Source organism: Scophthalmus maximus, chromosome 7 (assembly GCF_022379125.1).
Source record: "Scophthalmus maximus strain ysfricsl-2021 chromosome 7, ASM2237912v1, whole genome shotgun sequence".
NCBI lineage: Eukaryota > Metazoa > Chordata > Actinopteri > Pleuronectiformes > Scophthalmidae > Scophthalmus > Scophthalmus maximus.
Window position 1 is genome coordinate 25,722,501 of NC_061521.1, and position 22,500 is coordinate 25,745,000.

General features: G+C 40.2%; 2 protein-coding genes across 4 annotated transcripts in view; one reads left to right on the forward strand and one right to left on the reverse strand.

Annotated features, from left to right (window-relative positions):
* Nucleotides 1–13,509, reverse strand: part of zc3h18 (zinc finger CCCH-type containing 18) — a 25,610-nt gene extending 12,101 nt beyond the window's left edge. The window contains exons 1-9 of one of the 3 annotated variants that reach the window (XM_047333288.1): nt 13,321–13,509; nt 11,107–12,080; nt 9,947–10,031; nt 8,659–8,807; nt 8,478–8,573; nt 8,062–8,204; nt 7,361–7,393; nt 6,074–6,191; nt 4,739–5,004 (exon numbers count right to left, since the gene is read on the reverse strand). In XM_047333288.1, coding sequence (XP_047189244.1) covers nt 4,739–5,004; nt 6,074–6,191; nt 7,361–7,393; nt 8,062–8,204; nt 8,478–8,573; nt 8,659–8,807; nt 9,947–10,031; nt 11,107–12,069 — 1,853 coding nt within the window. In that variant the 5' untranslated portion in view covers nt 12,070–12,080; nt 13,321–13,509. The remainder of the gene's footprint in view (nt 1–4,738; nt 5,005–6,073; nt 6,192–7,360; nt 7,394–8,061; nt 8,205–8,477; nt 8,574–8,658; nt 8,808–9,946; nt 10,032–11,106; nt 12,081–13,320) is intronic. The other 2 variants (XM_035642603.2, XM_047333289.1) reach the window with 2 other exon arrangements.
* trhr2 (thyrotropin releasing hormone receptor 2) overlaps nt 13,029–22,500 on the forward strand; it is a 22,421-nt gene continuing 12,949 nt past the window's right edge. Inside the window, exons 1-6 of the mRNA XM_047333290.1 lie at nt 13,029–13,423; nt 14,973–15,090; nt 16,074–16,133; nt 19,406–20,121; nt 20,951–21,083; nt 21,544–21,695. Coding sequence (XP_047189246.1) covers nt 19,748–20,121; nt 20,951–21,083; nt 21,544–21,695 — 659 coding nt within the window. The 5' untranslated portion in view covers nt 13,029–13,423; nt 14,973–15,090; nt 16,074–16,133; nt 19,406–19,747. The remainder of the gene's footprint in view (nt 13,424–14,972; nt 15,091–16,073; nt 16,134–19,405; nt 20,122–20,950; nt 21,084–21,543; nt 21,696–22,500) is intronic.

Genomic DNA, 22,500 nt, shown 5'->3' on the forward strand with positions numbered 1-22,500 from the left:
GTTTAATGAATCAGCCTGAGGAACCTGGTCAACTTTGACTGAACCTGACGTCAGTAGGAGCTGCAACAGTTAGTCAGTCAGTAATCTACTACTAAATTAATCGCCAACTATTTTTGATAGTCGATTAATCGGTTCAAGTAGTTTTTATGGGAAAAAAGTATGAATTCTCTGATTTCAGCTTATAAATGTGAATATGTTCTGGTTTCTTTGCTCCTCGATGACAGTAAACTGAATATCTTTGGTGTGTGGACGAAACAAAACATCTTCGTCACCATTTTATGATATTTTATGGACCAAACAAGTAATAAATCGACAGATTAATCAACAATGATCACAATTTGTTATTTAGTTTAGAGCAGGCGATTAAATCCAGTTGAGGAAGTTCATCTTTTTTTAATTGATCATAGATATCAATATTAGGGAGTACAAGATTTTCGAAATACCTATACATCAGTTGATAAAATATATATATTTAATCTGTCAATGATTCCTAAAATGACGTTATCAAACCTCTATGACAGAGAAATGTAATTGAGGTTTGATATTTTAGTTTAACCATCAAATGTATCATGAATAACTATAAATAAAAACAAATTCAACCAAATATATAGAACTTCAATTGAGAAAATAGACATTATATTTTATTTTACGTAAAATGTAATATAGTATATTAAGATTAACTAAGATTTTTTAACTCGGACTACGACAACGATTCTGACTAACAGGAGGAAAATAGGAACGACCATTGTTCTTTTTTTCATAATATATATATATTTATATATACATATTTATCTTTCAATGATGCCTAAGATGTCGTTATCAAACCTTAACGACAAAAGAAATGTTTTAAATTAATTTAACGATAAACTTGATCCAAAATAACTAAATAAAAAGAAAACATATTCAACCAAATATATAGAACTTGCATTGAGAAAATAGACATTATAATTTATTTTAGGTAAAATGTAAAGATAAATGCACAATTTTTTCTGCATTGTTTATTCTGTACAATAAAAGATTTCATATTGGTAAACATAAGCACTACGTCTGTGGAAGGCAATACTGAAAATTAGTTTTACTGTAAATTAGAAATCTATGCAACGCTATAGTCAATTTATAGTATATTATTTGTACATAGCTAAATGTTTAAATCTTAAACTTGCATTTTGATTTTTTTTACACTTGCCTCTCACAAAAACTTCCAGGTGGAATGTTTTCGGGAGCTTGGCTGTATTTCCCAAGAACAAAGTGCAGAAAGGGTCGAACCAGTTCGTCGTCAGCCGTGAATAAAGTTCAGATCACATGGAAATTTGCACACACGTCGCTCATCAAGCGCCAAGCCACGTGGCAGGATGTCTACACGGCCTCTAGCAGGTAATGTATATCACTGACGCACTCTACGTCCCAAAAACAAAAAGCACGGGCGTCGGCTCCCGGCTGTTCATGACAAAACGCCGCAGGCAGGAGTGTCACCTTCAATTGTCGTCGCCTCCGGGGAAAAAACACGGCAAAGTTCCAGAATTTCACAGACGGAGACCAAGAGGGGACAAAACAATGGAAACATGTGACACCGCTGGTTGTGTCATCAGACTAGTCAGTTCTCAAAGACAATGCGGAAGTTCTTCCAAAGAATAAGGCTGCTCGAGTTGCAGCGCCGTGATGCAACAAGAGGAATATTTTAGTTGTGCTGTCTTTCAGCAGTAACTGGTAATAACTAATTGGACGGTACTCCCTCAGATATTGCGGTGTACAGATACAGAACGCCCAAGTACACGTTATTAAGAGCTCGTCATCTTTTGAACATTATAAGAAGTTGTCAGCACATCTAATTATTTCTTGATGTGTATGTATATTCTCTTTCATGTATTTTTTCTTCTTTTGTTTGTATTGGTTCGTCTTTTTGTTCATTTTGTGTGCTTCTTGTTATTTGTCATCTCTTGTTGTTGTTTTTCCCTATAATGTATATAACGTCAGCATAGTTAAAATATTTTGTTATTGTTTCTTTTTCTTCTTAAGTTGAGAGCCTGTAGCTTCTTGACCTCTACTGACACATTCTCATTTTTTCATCATCTGGATTTTAAGGCAGTTATAGGTGTGCAAATAAATAAATAAATATTATTAATTGTGATGCATTTAGTGACAATAAAAAACACTAATTATTTAAAAGCAAAGCTCTAGAAATGAAAAAAGGACAAACGAAATGATGTCGGTGCATAATTTGCATTTTGGGGAACAGGCTTGTTCCACGTCCCTGAACAGTCTCTTCTCAAATATCAACAGGACTTTGCTTTGCTAAGTTTGAGTTATGAGAATAAATATATTGTACAGTATCAAATATATATTGTTTATTAAATTATAAATATGGATATAAAATCTCTCAATGAAGAGGCTTGATTTTTTTCAGGTATCAAATGGATGTTTTGAATTTGCAAAAAAGAAAAGAATAATCTATTAATTTATTATAACATTTATTGAGTTAAATAAACACAATGTGAAAAAATTAAAACGTATTGAGCACTGAAACTATTTATTTGTTTGTTTTTTGTTCTTTTGTTTGTTCTTCTTTTCTTGATAGCTTGTGATTGGGACGTAAATTGGAGTATTATTTTGTTTTAATGTGTCTGTTTAGTTTAGCTTGGATTTGGGGTAGGACTTGACAAGCCTTGGCTTCTTCCTATCCCTTTTCGAACGGGTCTAGTGTATATTGTGTTGGAATTTGTTTTGTTGTTATTCATTTTTTTTTGCTCTTTTTGTTATTATTTTATACATTTTATTTTAAATTGTTCGAAATAAAGATACAAGATCAAAGTTTACTTTAAACTGTTAACAGTTAATATGTAAATTTCAAGTTCCAATTTGCCTTGACAATAAAAAAAAAAAGTTCTGGCTTAGTTTAAAAAGTATCGATTTAGGGCCGGTATCACCATGACCAACCCTGCACCAGGATATTGAAAAATTAATGAATACTGGACAATGTATTACTCAAACAGGAAAAAGACAAATGACTAATCATCAGAGGGTTAATCTCTGACACACACACACACACACACACACACACACACACACACACACACACACACACACACACACACACACACACACACACACACACACACACACACACACACACACACACACACACACACACACACACACACACACACACACACACACACACACACACACACACGGCCTCTGTCACGGCGGACACACTCAATACCTCTGTGTTGTGAAACTTTCCTTTCACACCTCGATGAGAGGAAATGCTTTTTTATTTCCCAACTTTTAAATATCAATGTAAAACCAAAGAGCTTCTGATATATATATTCAATTTGTTTGGTGTAAATATGTTACATGAATCTGCGGCAGATTGAAGTCGTCGAGGTCGTCTGGTCACGTCTACATTGAAAGGATTGCGACGCTGATGTTCTTTTTTAACACGAGCTGACAAGTCTGAACTGAAGCTGTGTGATTCGCTGCTGCTGCGTCAATGAAAACGTTAAATGTATGACGCAGTGTAATTTCCAAACTGAATGTAACAACAATTAGGTGAAACTTATGGTCATGAAAGTGAGAGCGACAGGTCTGTGTTGAGGGATTAACACGAGCGTATGGAGAAACCGGGCTGTGGCACATTTTAATGCAGATAAAATAGCAGTAAAATTATTATTTTAATTAACTAATAATGAGGCAACATTTACGGCTGCAACTAACTAATAATTTCATTATCTGTCAATTATTTTCTGGATTAATGGATTAGTTGTTTAGTCCAGGAAATGGTGAAAAATTTTGATCGTGTTTCCCAAACACCACAAGATGATGTTTTGTGAAAATGACAAGTGAAAACAAATTAAGCACTAAAACTATTGATTGGTAAATTATTGTCGTTGGTTTAGGTTTCATTTGCAAGGTAAATGTGTCAAGAGTTTTGCACGTATTAATATTTGTATATAAGTAAAGATGATGTTTTGTTTTGTCCACACACCAAAGATTTTCAGTTTACTGATGAACATTCACATTTAAGAAGCTTAAATCAGAGAATTTTGAAAAGTTTTTCTCCATAAAAAACTACTTGCAATGATTGATTGCTTATCAGAATAGTTGGTGATTAATTTAGTAGTCGATTACTTAGGATTTAGTGGCCTCTAGTCGCAAAGATGACGAACGTAAAGAATCTAAAAGATAATTAAGAGCTGATATGAGCCTGTCACAGACGTATCGGTATCTGAAAACTTTCATTTTTACAGAACAAACAATGTAAAAAAATATGTGCATTTACAATATGTTACCTAATATGTTTAACATTAGATAATACAATTAAAAGTAGATTTTTCATAATTCAAACTCTATATATTATTTTTCTTTTTTCTTTAGTTATTTATAATAAAGTGTGTGGTTAAACTGTAAAACATCAAGTGTCAATTACATTTCTTTTTCTACTTTGTTTTCTTTGGGTTTGATAACAACCTCTTAGGGATCATTGAAAAAGTTTTGTTCCTTTTCTATAAAATATATATACGACATAATAATTTTTTTTACTCCCTTATATCATCTTGCCAAATATTATCAATGCCTCAAATCAATAAGCGTTTGTTGATGGGTACTCGTCTGTCTACACCCTGTGACTACAACGACTGTGACTTAAAACTGTCACACACTCAGCCACTTATCATTGAGGTTTTGGATTTACTTTTTAAAATATTTCACATGTATATCTCAAAAACAAAGCGTCACTTACTTTGGCGGCATGTCGAGCAGCGAGCGAGGCTTCAGTTTCTCCTCGTCCTTCTTCTCGCGGGCGTCCCGGGGCGGTCGCATCCTCGGCCGCTCCTTCTCATCGCGTTTCATCCGGTCGCGCTCCCACTCCTCTTTCCGCCGCATCCGCTCCTTCTCGCGCTCACGCTCTCTCTCGCGCTCCCTCTCCCGCTGCCGGCGCTCCCTCTCCCGGTGATCCCGCTCCCTGTCGCGGTCCCGGTGGCGCTCCTGGGGGTCGCGCTCGCGCTCCTGCAGAGGCGGATATGAACAAATATGGAGTTTTTTGTTTTTAAAGTGGAGTCAATAGTCAATATGCACACAGCAAGAATATAAATATGAGAATTAATAGTGGGTATACAAATGCAACATAAAGATAGATGGTAAATATACAAATCTAATACAGAAACCATTCTTATTTTGAGATTTGTGAAGAAGAAAAACAAAAACAACATTATATATATATATATATATATATATATATGTACACCAAAAATTTTATAATATAAAAGTGCGAAAAATGTTGCTCAAATATTTTTTCACTTTAAAAAAAGAACAAAGAACAAATAACAAAACTATGTACGTATTAGGGCTGCAACTAACGATTATTTTCATAATCAACGAATCTGTTGTTTATTTTCTAGATCAATTGATTAGTTGTTTGGTTCATAAAATGTCATAAAAACCTCAAGACGATGTTTTATTTTGTTCACACACCAAAGATATTCAGTTTACTGTCACAGAGGAGCAAAGAAACAGGAAAATATTCACATTTCAGAAGCTCAAATCAGAGAATTATGACTTTTTTTCCCATAAAACCTACTTAAACAGATTAATCGAATATCAAAATAGTTGACGATTATTTTAATAATTGATTACTGTTAGTAATACGATAACTGTTGCAGCTCCACTATGTATGGAGTAATAATTAAGTTCTGATGATTGCTATTGATTAATATAATTGTATAGGAGTATATTGATTTGGTTCTGATTTGATTTGTAAAAAAAAAAAGTTGTATAAACGTTATTCATATGAAAAGTGGCGGGGCGATATAAGATTTTTCTTCTTCCTGCTCCTTTTTCGTTCATGGAATGTGTAAGTATAGATAGTATTGTTTGTTTCGTAAAATGTTTTGGGTTACACAACATGAAAATAACAACTACAACTCGCAAAAAAATAATTTCACCTTTGAAAAAAAAAAAAAAGGGCTTGATAATCTGTCCTTGTTTTACGAAAACACATTTGGCTCTTTACACTCAATGTAAATATTCAACGTTACAGAGAATATATTTTCTCAAAGAGGATATCGAGGATACTCACAGTGTAGTGGTAAGGAAGAGGCGCTTCTGTGTACTGCACTCTGAAGTTTTCGTACTGTCCGCCTCGCCACAGGGCCTCCATCTCATAGTCGTAGTACGGATCGTTATACGGTTCACTGCTGAGGGAGACGCATCGAAGAAACTGTTCAGTACCTCACAGACGTTACTGAGATGGTGATGACACACACAAAGAAGAATACATTGTTTTTGATGGTTATTTTTTTGAAGCACCAGTGTGTTACTTTTGTAATTTTCTAGCGGCATCTGGTGGTAAAGTTGCAAACCGCAACCAACTGAGCACCCAACAGGGGGACACTTTATGGCGGCGCACCGCCGATTCCATTTCCGGCAGCGTCGGAACGCGACGTATTCTGGACCGTTTAGTTCAACAACCTTATTCAACACGACGTAGAAACATGGAGACTCACATGGAGGTCGGGTCCACCTCATGGAACTATATTTAACTAGTATATAAACACATAGTTATGGACAAAATGTTAAATTTCTTGGAATAAGTTCTAATTACACACTGGTATCGGAATCAGAACATCTTTAAAGGTGCAGTTTTTGAAACGCCTCTGATACTGAGGAAAACGCCGGATCGGGTCTCGGCGAGTAGACAAATGTGTACTGATCCGATACCACGTCTTTTAAGTAGTTCCACACAGATAAAACGGCACTTTCCAGCCTGAAATGTTGCCAAAGCGCTGACATTTTCACCAGCTCTCTACCAGAAATCACTTCCTTCTGCGCTGTGCCGTCACCGTCAAGCTCTGTTTTCATAGCGGCGAAGAAGAAGCAGTTTCGGTCGTGTGACTTCAAGACAGAGCTGAGAAATATATCAGCGCTTTGCCATCATTTCAGGCTGGAAAGTCGCACAAATAAAACGATGACATGAACCATATTGTTGTTTTTATACTATAACTGTCAAAGAAAACAGACTAAAAGGTCTTTTAGTTATTTATTGAGTGTTGCTGCATGTTATTCAGCTATTTAGGGGAAGTAGCTGTTGTTTATTTGTGATCTTCTTCAGTTCAAAGACCTTTCATTCTCTGTATGAATCTGTTTGTCAAAAGGTTTTAACCTGAGCAACGGTAGCGATCATCACTTCAAACAGAGTTAGTAGCAAACAGATGTTAAAATACATTTTATAAGTTGTTATTGTTTTAAAAGCACAGAAATCTGTCATCAGAACATCTCTAGTTTGTTTCCTCCTTTTAAAAAACTCCCAGAAGACGTGACAAAAGTTTCATTAAGGAGCTTTTTTTATAAGTTAGTCGACACTCACCCGCCGTATGCAGGATCTCTGAATTCCATTTCACTGAAAGAGGAGAACAAAACAAATCAGTCAAGACACGTTTGGATTATTAATTTACTACACATCAGATCTATATGATGCCTTCAGGATGAAGCTGCAACCAAGGAGATGAAGCAGCCGACTAAAGGCTACGTCCACAACTAGAGCTGCAACTAACCATTATTTTAATTATAATACGCAACCAACTGCAGTAGAGTAGACGATCAACTACCTGTTTACACCTGCACGCACGTGACCAGGTCATGTGATTACAAAACGTGTAGTAGATGAACGGTACAGCGATCAGTGTGTCCATGGCGTCAGTGTGGACGGAGATTAGTTTTAAAACAATATCTAAAAATGAAACTGTATCAGTGCAGACGTAGCTCATGTTCTGTTTTGTTTAGTTCAATTATTAAATTACTATAACTAACGTTGTTCAATACATGTATGTGTTTGTCTTATTCATTCTGTAGTGCGTCATCTCCCAAGACTCTGATTGTTTTTACTTTTATTTTAAGAAACAGTTTTGTAGTTAATGCCGGGGTTTCCCTGCACGATCAACACGTCATCAGAAAAAAACAACACAGGTGAACACACATTAATTTAATATCATAAATAATAATGTTTCTGATAATATCACATCTAATGATGTCAGGATACTGTGAAGTTGTGTTTACAGAGTGTCTTACTCTCTGATGATGCGGTAACTGCGCTCTCTGAAGAATTCGTTCTCTTTGTCCAGTTCCCTCTCGTCCTCGCCGATGGTCACATTGAAGCGCTTCTCCTCAAAGTCGGGCTCCTGCTCCTTACGGATCGTGGCCTTCTTCAGCATCTGTGGGAAACCGAACCGGATACAGTATAATAAATATTATTTGGGGCTTGCAAAATATTTTTTTTTGAGTCACATCTGAACCAGTTTCAACAAAAACTGATCAATATCGACTTTAATTAAGGAGGATTAATTATCAAACTGCATTTGTGTTCCTAGTAAACTAGCAAAAGAGTTAAATTTATTGTTACTATTTCACAAACTGTAAAACTTCCAAACTACACAATCTGTTCCACGGTCAGTTTACATCAAAACGTATTGTTTCCATTCGTTTACCTCTTTGGCGTGTCTCAGGCCGCGCTCCCACGCGCTCTCCACCGGGGGCTCCACTGGAGGAGGTGGGGGAGGGAGCTCCTCCACTGCAGGCCCCGCCTACAAACAACAAAAAACTCATTCAGTGTTTTTTCTTCAGTTGCACACAAGAGATGTGGATGTGCAGAGAGAGAGAGAAACGTACCCAGGGATTGTTGGGTATGAGCGGGTGCGGTCCACCAGGGGGCGCTCCGTTTGGTGAGAAGAGGTCTGGTTTACTGATGAGGGAATAGTTGCCCTTGTCGTTGACTCCGGGGTGAATGAACCTACAGTTCATACCCCAGGTACAGTTCCCTGGAGGAGACAAACAATAACAAACATGTAGGTAAAAAGATATTAATATTTGTCGAGGGTTGGTTCTTCCTTGGATCAAGATGCTGAAATGAGAGGAGGTCAATGTTTGCAACAGCCAAGTTAGACACTGAATTTGTTTTTTTCATTATGGCTAAAACAATATGGTCAGTATCCTAGATAGATAGATAGATAGATAGATAAATTCTTTATTCATCCCAAACTGGGAAATTCTGTGAATAGGGACGGACCAAAATTAATACATTTAGCCGAAAGAGAAAAAAATTAAACACTTGGCTGAATATCGGTTTTTCAGCTATTAATTTATTTTGCCAATTTTTTCACCATTGCATTAATTAAATAGCCTTGATTTTACTTTTTACTGTCTTGAATTTCAAGGAAAAGATCTTTTACAAAACTACAATTTATAAATATTTATTTGAAACTGAACATTTAATTTAACATTCCAGCAAACCAACAAATATTTTTTTATTTGGTCTCCCAAAATGAAATAAAATATTTATTTAAAAAATAAAAAATATATATTATTTGACTTTTTAAAAAAATGATCGGTAGCAAATAGCTATATATTTAACCTTTATATTTGTTCCCGTCAAAGAACTGCATAAATATAATCTTAAATCTACATTATAATGTCTAGTTTATGATTGAATACTTCTCAGTGGTACTAAGAAATTGGAAACTATATAAGGTACAACGACGCCCCCTACTGTACAGAAAGTTGCAGAACAAGAGCTTAACGCAAAAATAACATTACTAACATGCTCTAAAGAAAACAATAAGAAAACAAATACTACAATATGTAATTGTTGTACTTCAATAATTACACAGACAATTGCTTTTAGTTATCATAACATAATAATAAGAATCACCAGACAGCTTTCTTTGTGTTTGTCTGTATTAAAACTTAAGTCAAGTCAAAAGCTGTTGTCTATACTTTTACCCTCAGAGACGAGATCAAACATCAGCTCGATGTCGTTGCCGTCGTCGTCCTTCGTGCAGAGACACATTTACATCTACAGGTTCTGTTTCTCGACACACTGATGTTTGACACAAAGCGTCCAACATCAGCCGTGCCTCTTCTTCTATTGTGGGTGGAGCATCTGCTCCTTATCACCTACCTTTGATGAAGAACCTGCAGATGGGACGTGGCCTGATCTTGCGGTCTGACGGATCTTTGACCTCGCCCTCCTCCAGGTCGTCATCCTGCCCGACACACACACGACACACGTTACAGGTCCCATTAAACATTTTTCGACTACAGCTGCTTTCGAACATGCACTGAGAGTCTGGACATTTTCCAGAAATCTTCTGGAGGGGATGCTTTACCCCAAATGACCCTAACCCTTAAATGTCAGAGTGAGTCCAAGTGGGGAAACAGCAAAATCACCAGATGATTCACAGCGAGCGAGTTGATGACTGTTAACAAAAACTCTTTGCCGCCTGCTGCTGCCCGACCCAGATTCCACAGCTGCTGCGTTCATTTAGCCTGATGTTGTCACACTTATACTCAAATACGTATTAGTATTAGTCTGGTTCCTCGGTTCATTTTTGATTTCCAAGAGGTGTTACCAATGGACAGAGACCAAAATGCCTTTGGACACAATTGTATAGACATACAACCTGTTGGAGAAATGAATCACGTGACGTCTGTTGATCAACAGACCAGAGCAGAGAGGAGACGATGTCTGTGATGATGATTCATCACATTCGTTTTTTGTAGGAGACATTTGAAAATATCATATACTTTGTAGTCAAATGGTCGTTCATCAGCGGCAGCCATCTTGATTGTTTACAAAAGTCGCTTCTCTGTCCCGCGTCATTGGTATAAACTCCACCCCTTATCAGATAATAGGGTTGTGATTGGACAGACTGTGAGTCTGGCAGAGCAAATTTAAATGAGCTACCAGAATTCCTCTGGGTCCCAGGCTACTGTTCATTATACGTGAATGGAAAACTGCGGAGAAAGTCCAGGCTCAAATTTTTTAAAACAAACATTAGGAGGCACTGAGGCTGTCTCCTGATTGGCCGACTGACGCAAAACACCCTTCTTCTTGCTCGAGCTCAAGGGAGAAGCTGACGTGACAGAACTGGCTTTATTTTGATCTGATCTATTCAAATATGCCCAAACATTGTCCTGCCTTAATTCCAGTATTTATTTTTAAAACGCTCCAAATTTTCCAGAGTTTTCATCCGATGAATGTACAAAAACTATTTCCAGAGAAGAGAACAACTTCTCCTCACATTGATTAATGTAAGCAGCCAAACTCTGAGCACTCACATCGATCTCTCCTTCATCAATCTCTCCATCGTCTTCCTCCTTCTTTTTGTCTCTGAAGGAGTCTCTGCGTGCCCGGTCGTCCGTTCTCCTGGACTCGCTGTTCCTGGGCGACGGGGGGAGAATGAGCTTCTTCTCTTTCTTCTTGATGATCTTGTCCTCATTGTTGTTGTTCTTCTTCTTCTCCTCTTCCGCGTCATCCTCGTCTTCCTCATACTCGTGCGCGGGGACGCTGGGCTCCTCCGGCACCTCCTCGTCGTAGTCAAGCTCGTGCTCGTCCAGCTCCCGGGACACGGACGCAGAGTCGTCCTTCATCTCCTTTGCGACGACGGCTCTTCTCCTCTCCTGCTCCACAGCTCTCATTCTCTCCTCCTCTGCCTCCTCCTCTTCCTCCTCTGCTTTGATTTTGTCTTCGACCTCCTCCTCATATTCCCCCCCGGCAGTCTGAGTCTTTGCCGAGGCATCCTTACTATAGTCACCGGATCCTTCCTCCCTATCGTCTTCATCGGTGAAGCTCTTGACCTGTTCTGGCTCTGAGTCTGGAGACAGCGGCGTGTCAATGACTCTATCCTCTTCCTCCTCCTCTTCTTCCTTTTCCTCCTCCTCTCCATCTAACTGGTCCCCCTGCTGACCATCTTCATCCCCCTCCATCAGTAAAAAGGGCTCATCCTCCTGTCCCATGCCTCCAGCTTCCCCATCCTCCGGGTCAGAGACAAGGACCACCTCATCCTCTTCACTCAATCCCTCTAATTCCAAACCTCTCCTTCGGTTTCCCACGACCTCCTCCTCCTCTTCATCGTCCTCGTCAAGCAGCTCTCCATTTTCCTCTTCGTGGACTACCTCGCTGCCCGAGGCGACCCTGCCCTCCTCTTCGTCAGAGGAACCAAGCAGCTCGCTGTCGGAAAAGCCCTTCTCCTCTTCCTCGGGGGACTGGGGCGACTGGGTAGGGCTTTCAGGAGAATCCATCAGAGAATATTCTATAAGAGCAAACAGAGACACAGGAGTTTGTTAAAAAAAACATATACACAATGCTGAAGAAAAATATTAAGTTAAAGAAAAACCTCCAACTGCAAACAAAAGTAATAAACACGTTCTCTAAATGTAAAAATACAGGGAGGGAAGGAATAAGCCGACTAACCATAGTCCAGCATTTTGTTTATCAAAAGTCAGATTAATATGACACGTATAAGAAACGAAGAACAACACTACCAGACCGTAACAATTGAATTTGTCATTAAGACGAAACATATTAGCGCAAAATGTATGACAAGTATAACTAATACATATATCTCACTACCTGGATGAAAAGTATCACAACTACATTAACGTTAAAATAAGGCCTCGTCACGATAACTACTTTTTGTTGCCACGATATATATCGTCCCAGAAATTATTTTATTGACCAATACAAGTAATTGATTACAACGAGAAGAGATGTTATGTCAACAAACAAACATGTCGACTAGACACAATGGCTTATTGTTGAGTTTCATATTCATGTATCATAACTCGATAACGTGATTACCGTGACAACACTACCAAACATTAAAATTGAGCTGGCAATAAAGACAAAACAAATATTAGCACATAGTAATTCACAAAATGTATGAATAGTATAACCAATAAAGTATAACTCGCTACCTGGATGAAAAGCATCACAACTGCCTTCACGTTCAAATCACTGTAGCCGCAACAATGTGTTTAAATTAGCCATTAGCCTGCGACGCCGCTAATTCAACATCAAAGAAAACAGCGTCAGCTTGCGCCGAGCTAGCTTAAGTCACTGTCGACACATCCACTTGTGTGCACACACACAACCGCGACCACACGCCAGACAACGAGTTGTGAAGTGTTTTACTTTCCCTCACGTTGCAAACGACCGGTGCAACACTTGTGACGGCTGCGCTCGCGTTGGTTGGCAACAAGGCCCCGTGAACTTAGCAGCGCTAGCTAGCTAGCTAACACCGGGCTAACCCACCGGGGCTAACTCCGTCCTCACTGGAACAGAAAACCTTTCCTGGCGCAATATAAGACGAACAAACTGACGACTTAGATAAAAGAGCACAACTAGCCGGAGAGCGTCGCTTCGTGAGCGCGCGCACTGTCGCACACTAGCTTGTCTTTCCATCAACAATGCAGCCTCCGTTGCAGCTAAGCTAAAAAGCGCAGCTAGCTGCTAACTGCTAACTGTTAACGGACCACACATTTACCACTCACCTTGCCGACCCGGAGCTGTTTGAAGACGGCAGTGCTTCGTTGAGAACTCCCCTCTCCGGCTGATCTCTGGTGTTTTTTGAAGTCTACAGTAAACGAGTGAACGGTTAGTTTAACCGCTGTGGCAGAGAAATAAAAAAAACCCGCACGGCACGGCGACAGCGGCCATTACCGTGACGTCATCAACATACGACAGTCCGATGGGGAGGGGCGTCCGGCAGACCGGCTCCGGAATTAAATGTACAATACCATATAATATTATACAATATAAAATAATAATATTATACAAATCAATACATTACAAAATAATATAATACATTACAATATCATATAATAATACAATACATTATATTACAAAATAATATAATATAATAATAAAATATAATACAATATAATATAATATAATATAATATAATATAATATAATATAATATAATATAATATAATATAATATAATATAATATAATATAATATATTATAATATAGTGCAAGACAATACAATATCGTAAAATATAACATAATACCATACAATACAATATAATATAATAAAATAAAATAAAATAAAATAAAATAAAATAAAATAAAATAAAATAAAATAAAATAAAATAAAATACAAACAATATATTGATATTTTACACATATTTTTATGGATATATTCCTTTAGATATGTATCATATATTTCAACAACATATTCCATATATTATATATCCAAATTTAAAAATTTCTTTGGTAACTATACATTAGATCATAGATTATTAGGTTAGATTCAACTTTATTGTCATTTTGCATAGTACAAGTACAGAAACAATGAAATGCAGTTGACATCCAACCAGAAGTGCAAAATTATGACATGACAATCAATTGCATTGATCTTCCACTTTGTTTGAATTAGGCTTCATTGTATTTTTCTTTCTTTGGCTGTATCAGAGAATTATTATTGATCTATTAGGCCTTATTGGAAGACACATTTTCAGAAAAATGTGAGCAAGCAGCAGTAAATAATCTCCAGCTAGTGATTGATGGACTTCTGCTTTTCACTTCCCAGGCTATGGCAACGTTGCATTTTAAATTATTTAGAAATTATTTTATAACCTTTCAATTCATGGACATTGCTGGGAAAATATGGTGTAAAACGTCTCTCCCGCACTTACACGAGCCAATTGTTAGGTTCTATTGTTATTAATTTGAATAAAACTAATATTTGATTGCTAAATGTGTGTGTTGCCTCGCTTTCTGAGCCTTGAGGTGATCACAGTAATTATTCTTATATATCCTGACTCTGAGGTACAGTACCTGACTATTCCTTCCTGATTTTCGTCACTAGATGGCAACAATGACACAGGTTGATATCTGCTGATGTGTGTGTGGAGTGTTATAATGATTATGATTTGTATTCTCATGTTTCATATTATTCAGTTTTATGTAAACAGTGGGAGGAAACACAGGCCACCAGTAACCCAGTGTGACTGATATTTTTGGCAAATGATAATCTTTTAAAATGTTGCGTTCAGTGATATTTAGGAGACAGTCTGGTTTGTGGTCTGCTGTATTTTATTATAACATTTTTCTGTGTAAATAGATGGTGAATGAAACAATTTATTTTTCTTTTGGGCCTCGGACCTCTAATTTTTCCCCTGGATGCTTCGTGGGTCGCAGCTGTCAATGAAGCTCAGTCGTCATGAAACACATGAGCCCTGACAGGAGCAGGAGGCTGGAGAGCACAGGAGGCAGAAGGGCGCTGCGCGGATGACGAGTCAAGCCAGAGTATTCGAAAGTAAATATCTTCCTCTCATTCATTTCAAAATAAAACATTTCCGTCGGTTCAGGACACATACAGGGCGACGGGATATCATTCGGTCAGAGTTGGGCTTGAGCAGTTAAGACGGGAGCAGATGTGTCGTCACTCGCGCCCATAGACTGTGAATAAAGATGGACGACTTGACAGCTCCTTAAAAAAGAGAAGCCAAAATACCTGGATCTCCCCCTGGTGGCTGGCAGCAGTATAGGTCATGAACCCCGCCCCCTCTATGATAGCAGATGGGACGTAGACCAAACCAAAAAATCAAATACATGCCAAATAATTTTTCCCCAAAGATTGGTTTCTGTTATTTGAGGTAGTTCTTATGACACTCGTGTATGTTCATGGGTTCATGTTTCTGATCAGTTTGGATTCAATTAGTTATTTGATGATATAAAAACGGGGCTAATTGACAGTGTCATGTTATTCCTCATGTTTAGTCTTAACATTTTGTTTTAACTAATGATACAGACATTTGGAAAAAATATCACTGAACGATATTACTGTGACAGCAGGCGCTCATGCAATTTTATGAGTTTATGATAGACAACAAAACTTACACTGACAGTTCTGCGACTAGCACCAAAAAATAATGTAAAAAAAACCCCAGCCATTTGGAAATTATCAGGTTGAATCCATATGGAATTCAGTCCTTCGCCAAATAACTGTATTTTCCGCATGTGACATCACATAATTATTCCAAAAATAGGAAAATCCCCTTTTATTTTGAAGGCACGCGTGCTGCTTCCCACGTGAGTCTGTGCGGGTGTGACGGGGCTCAGTGTGAAGCAGTGAGACTGTGATTTGTAGAATCTGTAGACAACAGTTAGAGTGTGGCTGTGCAGGCTATAACTGACATGACACAAACACACACAAACACACACACACACACACTCACACACACACACACACACACACACACACACACACACACACACACACACATTTTATTTTGTGAGGATGGAAACAGGCTGGGAGAAGATTCCTGAGGAGGCTGACAGGATGCAGAGACGCACCAGGTGAGTCGTCTTGTCGTCTGTGGTCAGTGAGTTGAGATGAATCAGAAGTTCATCGTCAGTCACGTCTGTGTCTCGTCCGTGTTGCTGTCGTCATTAGGCAAAAGCTCCAACCGTGATTCCATAATCACCGCGATGCCGTCCATCCACCCATCCATCCATCCATCCATCCATCCATCCGTCCATCCATCCGTCCATCCATCCATCCGTCCATCCGTCCATCCATTAATTCACTGTGCCATGACAGAAAGAGAAAAAGGAGATGAAGACATGATTTGACACCTTATAAATGTCTTTTGTTTCATACTTGAACATCATAATAAAATGCGTCAGAACACAGACAATTCTATTTCTAACTGCACTCTTACTCTTAAAGTCTTGTTTTATGTAAAGTGTACACCTCGTCCTTCTTTCCGTCAAATATATTTTCCTCTCATCCTGCCGGGGGCGCGGCAGGAAATGAGACCATCGGCCGAGCGATCACCTTAAACTTGGACGGAGGAGACGCAGGGATCGTTAGACGTGGCGGTGGTCGTCAGCACAGAGGCTCATGACACGTGTGTGACCTTTAAGAAGCTGCAGGCTCAAGTGTTTGGTGACCTTCCGAGTACAGTTCACTAATTGCTTCATTATTACACCAGTGAATTTACTCAATGTACGTGAGCGGTGAAGGCACCACTTATACATTTCCATGAAAGACCCACTGACAACACCTTTGTGAATTTAAAGCTGACCTCAGTGAGTTGAAAATGTGTCACAGGACGACGCCACTCGATAAAAGGTGAAGCGACCGGCCAGAAGACGCTTATCTGACTGTAGCTCAGCATGAAGACTGGAAATGAAGTTCCTAATTATGCGATGATGCCCCGGCTCTGTCCAACCAACCAGCACCTTTAAAGCTCACTTCATACACATGTTATGCAAATTCACACAAGGTGATTAAGACTATACCTTGTGGCTTTAAGTGTTTCTCTACGCATTTAACAAATCAGATCATGAGTGAGGTGACGATAGGAGGACTCTGTTTTTAGCTCATTTTTTCCAAACTGTTGACTTTTCCCTCTTAGACATTTTTTCGGGGATGTAACTTGTTTTCTACAACGCTCCAAACCGAACAGCGTTCCAGCGTGGACTGTCAGGAATGTGCAGAAGGTGAAGTCTCTTCTGTGCAGCGGACGTGTAACAGAGCGGAGAGCGGATGCAGTCGGACTGACGACAGAACACTGGAACTAAATTACTTTTCGTTTCATGTCCACCTCAATTTATTAGAGGCAGCCCTCAGGAGGGGGAGGTCCAGTGTGTGTGTGTGTGTGTGTGTGTGTGTGTGTGTGTGTGTGTGTGTGTGTGTGTGTGTGTGTGTGTGTGTGTGTGCCGGGGCGGCCAGATGAGTGAAGAGAGCAACAGATGCCTTGTCCAGTTTCACAGTATTGCTCGCTGGTTAATTAGCTCTCAGCAGAGTGTGAAACCTCAAAACAGACCTCAGGACTCTGCCCATGAAGAAAACAAAATCACTTTGTGCCTCCAATAACCCCGAAATCGTTTCAAGCGGTCAAGAGTTTAAGAAATGACTTTAATCAGAAATTCTCATGCTGTAAAAGGCTTTTAGCACATTTGGATGTAACTCAACCAGAAATGCAGGAGAAGAAACCCAACACTTATTGTAATATTTCATTATGATGATCTTAATGCCCTCGTTATGGGTTGATTTATGCCTTGGGCGCAGTGATTATTTGTTGCATGTGAAGGCTCAGCAGCAACTTAATGGATCATTTGAATATTTGCCTGTTAATGCCGATCCACACTGGATCTCATCAGGGCTTCACCGGGCCACGTTTCGGCTCTGGCTCTGGATCCGAGGTCTGAGTAGAGGACTTCACAGGGTCTGCTGAGAAATTAAAGCTGCAGTGTGTAATATTTAGAAGAACTTTTTCACAGAAATTGAATATATTGTCCATCACTATGTGTTCATATATCTACAATCAACTGTGAATGAGTTAAATATAGTTCCATGAGGTGGACCGACCTACGTGTGAGTCTCCATGTTTCTACGTCGTGTTGAATACGGTTGTTGAACTAAACGGTTCCAGAATACGTCGTGTTCACGCTGAATTTTCAGACGCTGACAGAAACAGGAAATGGAATCAGCGGTGCGCCACCGTAAGGTGTCCCCTGTCGGTCGCTCAGTTGGTTGCAGTTTGCAACTTTACCACCAGATGGCGCCAGAAAATGAAACACTGTGGCTTTGTGGATTTTATTTTTGTGTCGACCAACGTTTATGGTCAGAGCAAGTTGTATTTGGCCACGTTGCTGTGACATTTGATAGGAATGTTCTAAGTCACCAAAAGAGGATTACCTAAGTTTTCACCCCTGTCTGTTGTTTGTTTGTTGGTTGGAAATTAGAGAATGTATTTCCAAGAAAACTTGGTGGAACTTAAGCATGGGGCATGGGCCAAGAAGAAATTCATTTAATGTTGGCTCGGTCCGGACAAAGTGCCGTATCCAGGAATTCTTATCACTTTCAGGAACATTGTGAGACTTCCCAGGGAATAATTCATGGAGCTTGATGGAAAAAACATCAGGCATATTGAGGGGGCTGATATCTCCGAGTGTGGGAGATTTGATGCAGACCCAAATCCAGATCCAGTGGATATAAAGTTGGTTTAATAAGAGGACTGTTGAGCCTCGGTGGAGGTATTCACTCTCCTGAGAGCCGTTCTTGTTCTTGATATTTTTGGGGACCTTTCCATTCGCACCAACTTTACACTTGATGGACATTTAACAAGGTCCTCCCTGGAACTATTATAACGCTGCGGCAGTCGTAGTGCTGCTTTAATGAGGCAGAAGATGAAGCCTTACACGAGCTTCACTCAGTGAGTTTTACTCTGGTGCCACTTCAGGACTAAACATCAACTTTGAACATCTAGAAATCCCCAAAAAACGAATGTACCGCTGATCTTTTCTGTGCACGATTTGTGCAACTACAGCAGCGAACTCGCAGGCACCTACGTCTCTGTGCCATTTGAAAACACCAGCTTGCATTGTTCTTTCAACCCCCCCCCCCCTGTTTTTAAACCACCCCATCCTTTATCTGTTGACACAAGCACTTTTGCTTCCAAAAGAGCACTAATCAACTGATTCGAGCCAGAACCGTGGATACCTGAGGGAGAAATGTTCTCTGTACTGTACGTGTTTGACAATGACATATGAAAGTCCAAGGGGTTACCGTCAGCTCAGTTCCCCATCTGTCCAATTAATGGACCTTCTTCTATTTCTAGGTGACTGGATGGAGGCCTGAGGGGTGTCTGGTCATCCTCGGAAAATGAGATCAACATGTCATTCTTCTTCACTGTTTGAAGTTCGTTAAAAAGACAGTAAAGCTGAACAACACTCAAGGCAAGAAAACAACTAAAGAGCTGATTTCCATCATCGTTTCTTCCTCTGTCGCGATAAAACCCTGTGAGTCATGATGTCTTTATGATTGACTTGTGCCCCAAATGAAGAGGGAAAAAACCATGGCAACATTTCAGAGTCAAGCCCATCATCAGCGTTAGCTTCAACGGTCAAAGCGTTTGATTCAAGGACACTTGGGGAATAAGGAGGACAGACCCTTCACAGACATGACGGACAACACGAGCTCCCGAGTCGACACCCCGACCAACATCTCTCTGAGTCCCAGCGTCGGCGTCTCCGAGTACAAGACGGTGTCGGTGTTCCTGGTGCTGCTGGTGTGCGGCGTGGGCATCGTGGGCAACATCATGGTGGTGCTGGTGGTGCTCACCACGCGCCACATGAGGACGCCCACCAACTGTTACCTGGTCAGCCTGGCCGTAGCCGATCTCACGGTGCTGGTGGCGGCGGGGCTGCCCAACGTGGCCGACAGTCTGACGGGCACGTGGGTCTTCGGCCACGCCGGCTGCCTGGGGATCACCTACCTGCAGTACCTGGGCATCAACGTGTCCTCCTGCTCCATCACTGCCTTCACCGTGGAGAGGTGAGGAGGCGGAACAGCCAACTGCTACTGTTCTCAGAACAGGCTTGTGCTGTTGAGACTTATTACTGGCTTACATTTCACTTTCCCTTTAATTTGCAGTGTTTGAACTTATACTCTACATGTGAATAAGCATCAGTGACATCATCTGGACTTTTGCTGCGTTCCAGTTTACCTCGGGACTCGGAAGTCGGGTTTATCGTTCCAGTATGATCTCGGAACTCTCGGAATTACGACCTCCTAGTCGGAAGTTGCAAATGGAACGCCCTGCGAGCCGCAAAAAATCACCAACCCGACTTCTGGGGTCCGAATTCCGAAGTAAACTGGAACGCAACATGAGCCACTGATTTCATGGTGGTTTATGGTTTTAACTGGAAAATATTAATATTCTGTCCTCTAACATCATTGTAAAAAATGTTATATTTTGATCATCATCTCATTGCATTGGCTTCCTTTGACAGACCTGATGACTACGTTGATTTTTATATACAAACTATGAGGACCTCTAGTGGCCCTTGTAATTATGACAGGAGAAAATTCCACTGTAATAAATATAATAATAATAATAATACATTTAATTTATAGAACCATGAGGACAAAGATCCTCTAACCTTTAAAATCTTTCACAATCTTTTCTTAGACCTGACCCCTTAGTTTTTGTGCTCAAACCGCACCACAGCCTGAACCACGTGTTTCTGATTCATTGAATGTCTGGTACGATACTATAGCGCTCGGGACAAACAATCTCTACAGTATATAGAGTTGTTTTAAAACAGTAAAAATATTGACATCCACCTGATGTCCGAACCCTCCACCATCTCTCCTCCCGCAGGTACATTGCTATCTGCCATCCGATGAAGGCTAAGACCATGTGCACGGTGTCCCGGGCCAAGCGCATCATAGCTGTGGTTTGGATCTTCACCTGTGTCTACTGCATGATGTGGTTCTTCCTGGTGGACATTCAGGTTCGAGACGTGCTGTGTTGCTGAGTGTGTGTGTGTGTGTGTGTGTGTGTGTGTTAACTTTGTAGGCCACAGCGTAGCCTTCAGCAACAGATTTAACAAATCTAAAGTGTTTGTGTACCGTGGCCCCCAAAGAATACATGGAATACGAGTGAAAAGCTTTCTGTATATTTATATATTTTTACATGATACATTGCTTTGTGAGCGCACGAGGCTGTTGTCTCAAATAAATACATGAACACATTAGTTCCCTTTACAGGGACCTCACAGTATTTCAGTACATGAACAGAAGGATAAAAAACACTTGTTACTAGAACGACCTCTTTGCTACAATCGCTGGTTTAACATCAGGGGAATGTGAAAAGCGTCTGAAGAGCTCAAGTGTCATTCTCAGAGAGCGATATAATCATGATGTGATGGGGCCACCACCACAGCGTCCCTGTGTTAACTGTGCGATGTTCAGGTCGGCCAGGACGGACACGTGCAGTGCGGCTACAGGGTGAGGCGGGAGCTCTACCTGCCCATCTACCTCACCGACTTCGCCATTTTCTACGTCGTCCCGCTGCTGCTCGCCATCGTGCTGTACGGCCTGATCGCGAGAATCCTCTACCTCAGGTACGGCAGCAGCTCTTTGAAACCATATTCAAGGCAACGTTAATAAGGCTTTGAGTGACTAATAACGGTCGGTTGATTCAGACGCTGAAAAAGAATGGATGGCGTCATCTGTGCCGCTAGAGGAGCTCTGTCAAGTGTGAATGAATAACACTGATGTTTTTTAAAATCTCATTTAGACCTTGAAGCCCAAATAGTCACGATAGAAAGCACGGAGATAGAAAGAAATAGGCATTTACCAGACAGGCAAAGTTTCATGAAAGGAGACTTATTCAGCTTTTTTGTGTGTATAGAAGGTCTTCAAAGTTTTAAAAGCCCACAGTTCTCAGTAAAGGGAGCTCCTCTCCCTGACAGAAAACTCTGCTCCTGAAACACCTCGTCAGTCGTCCAGCCGATACTTCCGTACCACCGTGACATCACCATGTTACGGAAGCTCATGAGGCTCGACTAGCGGCTAGTCTGGTACGCCCCCAACACAGCCAGGTACAGCGAGAGCGGAGGTCGGCTCTTCCTACAAAAATCGAGAGCAACTGGACTCGGTTGTAGTTTCCGGACTGTTTGAACGACTGTTGAAGAAGCCTCTTGGATGAGAGGCGAAACGTCTTCAAGAAGCTACAACTGCTGTCCGGTTGCTCTCGAACCCACACCCTCGGCAGTGACTATGACCCGGGTGAATGAGCATCTCCACAGACTTCCTACAAAACACATCACGTTGGGTGTGAACGCGCCCGTTAGCATCTTTCAACAGCTTTGTTTCCAGCTTCTACAGGCAGCTAATGTCGTTCATTAACCTCCTATTCACCACATG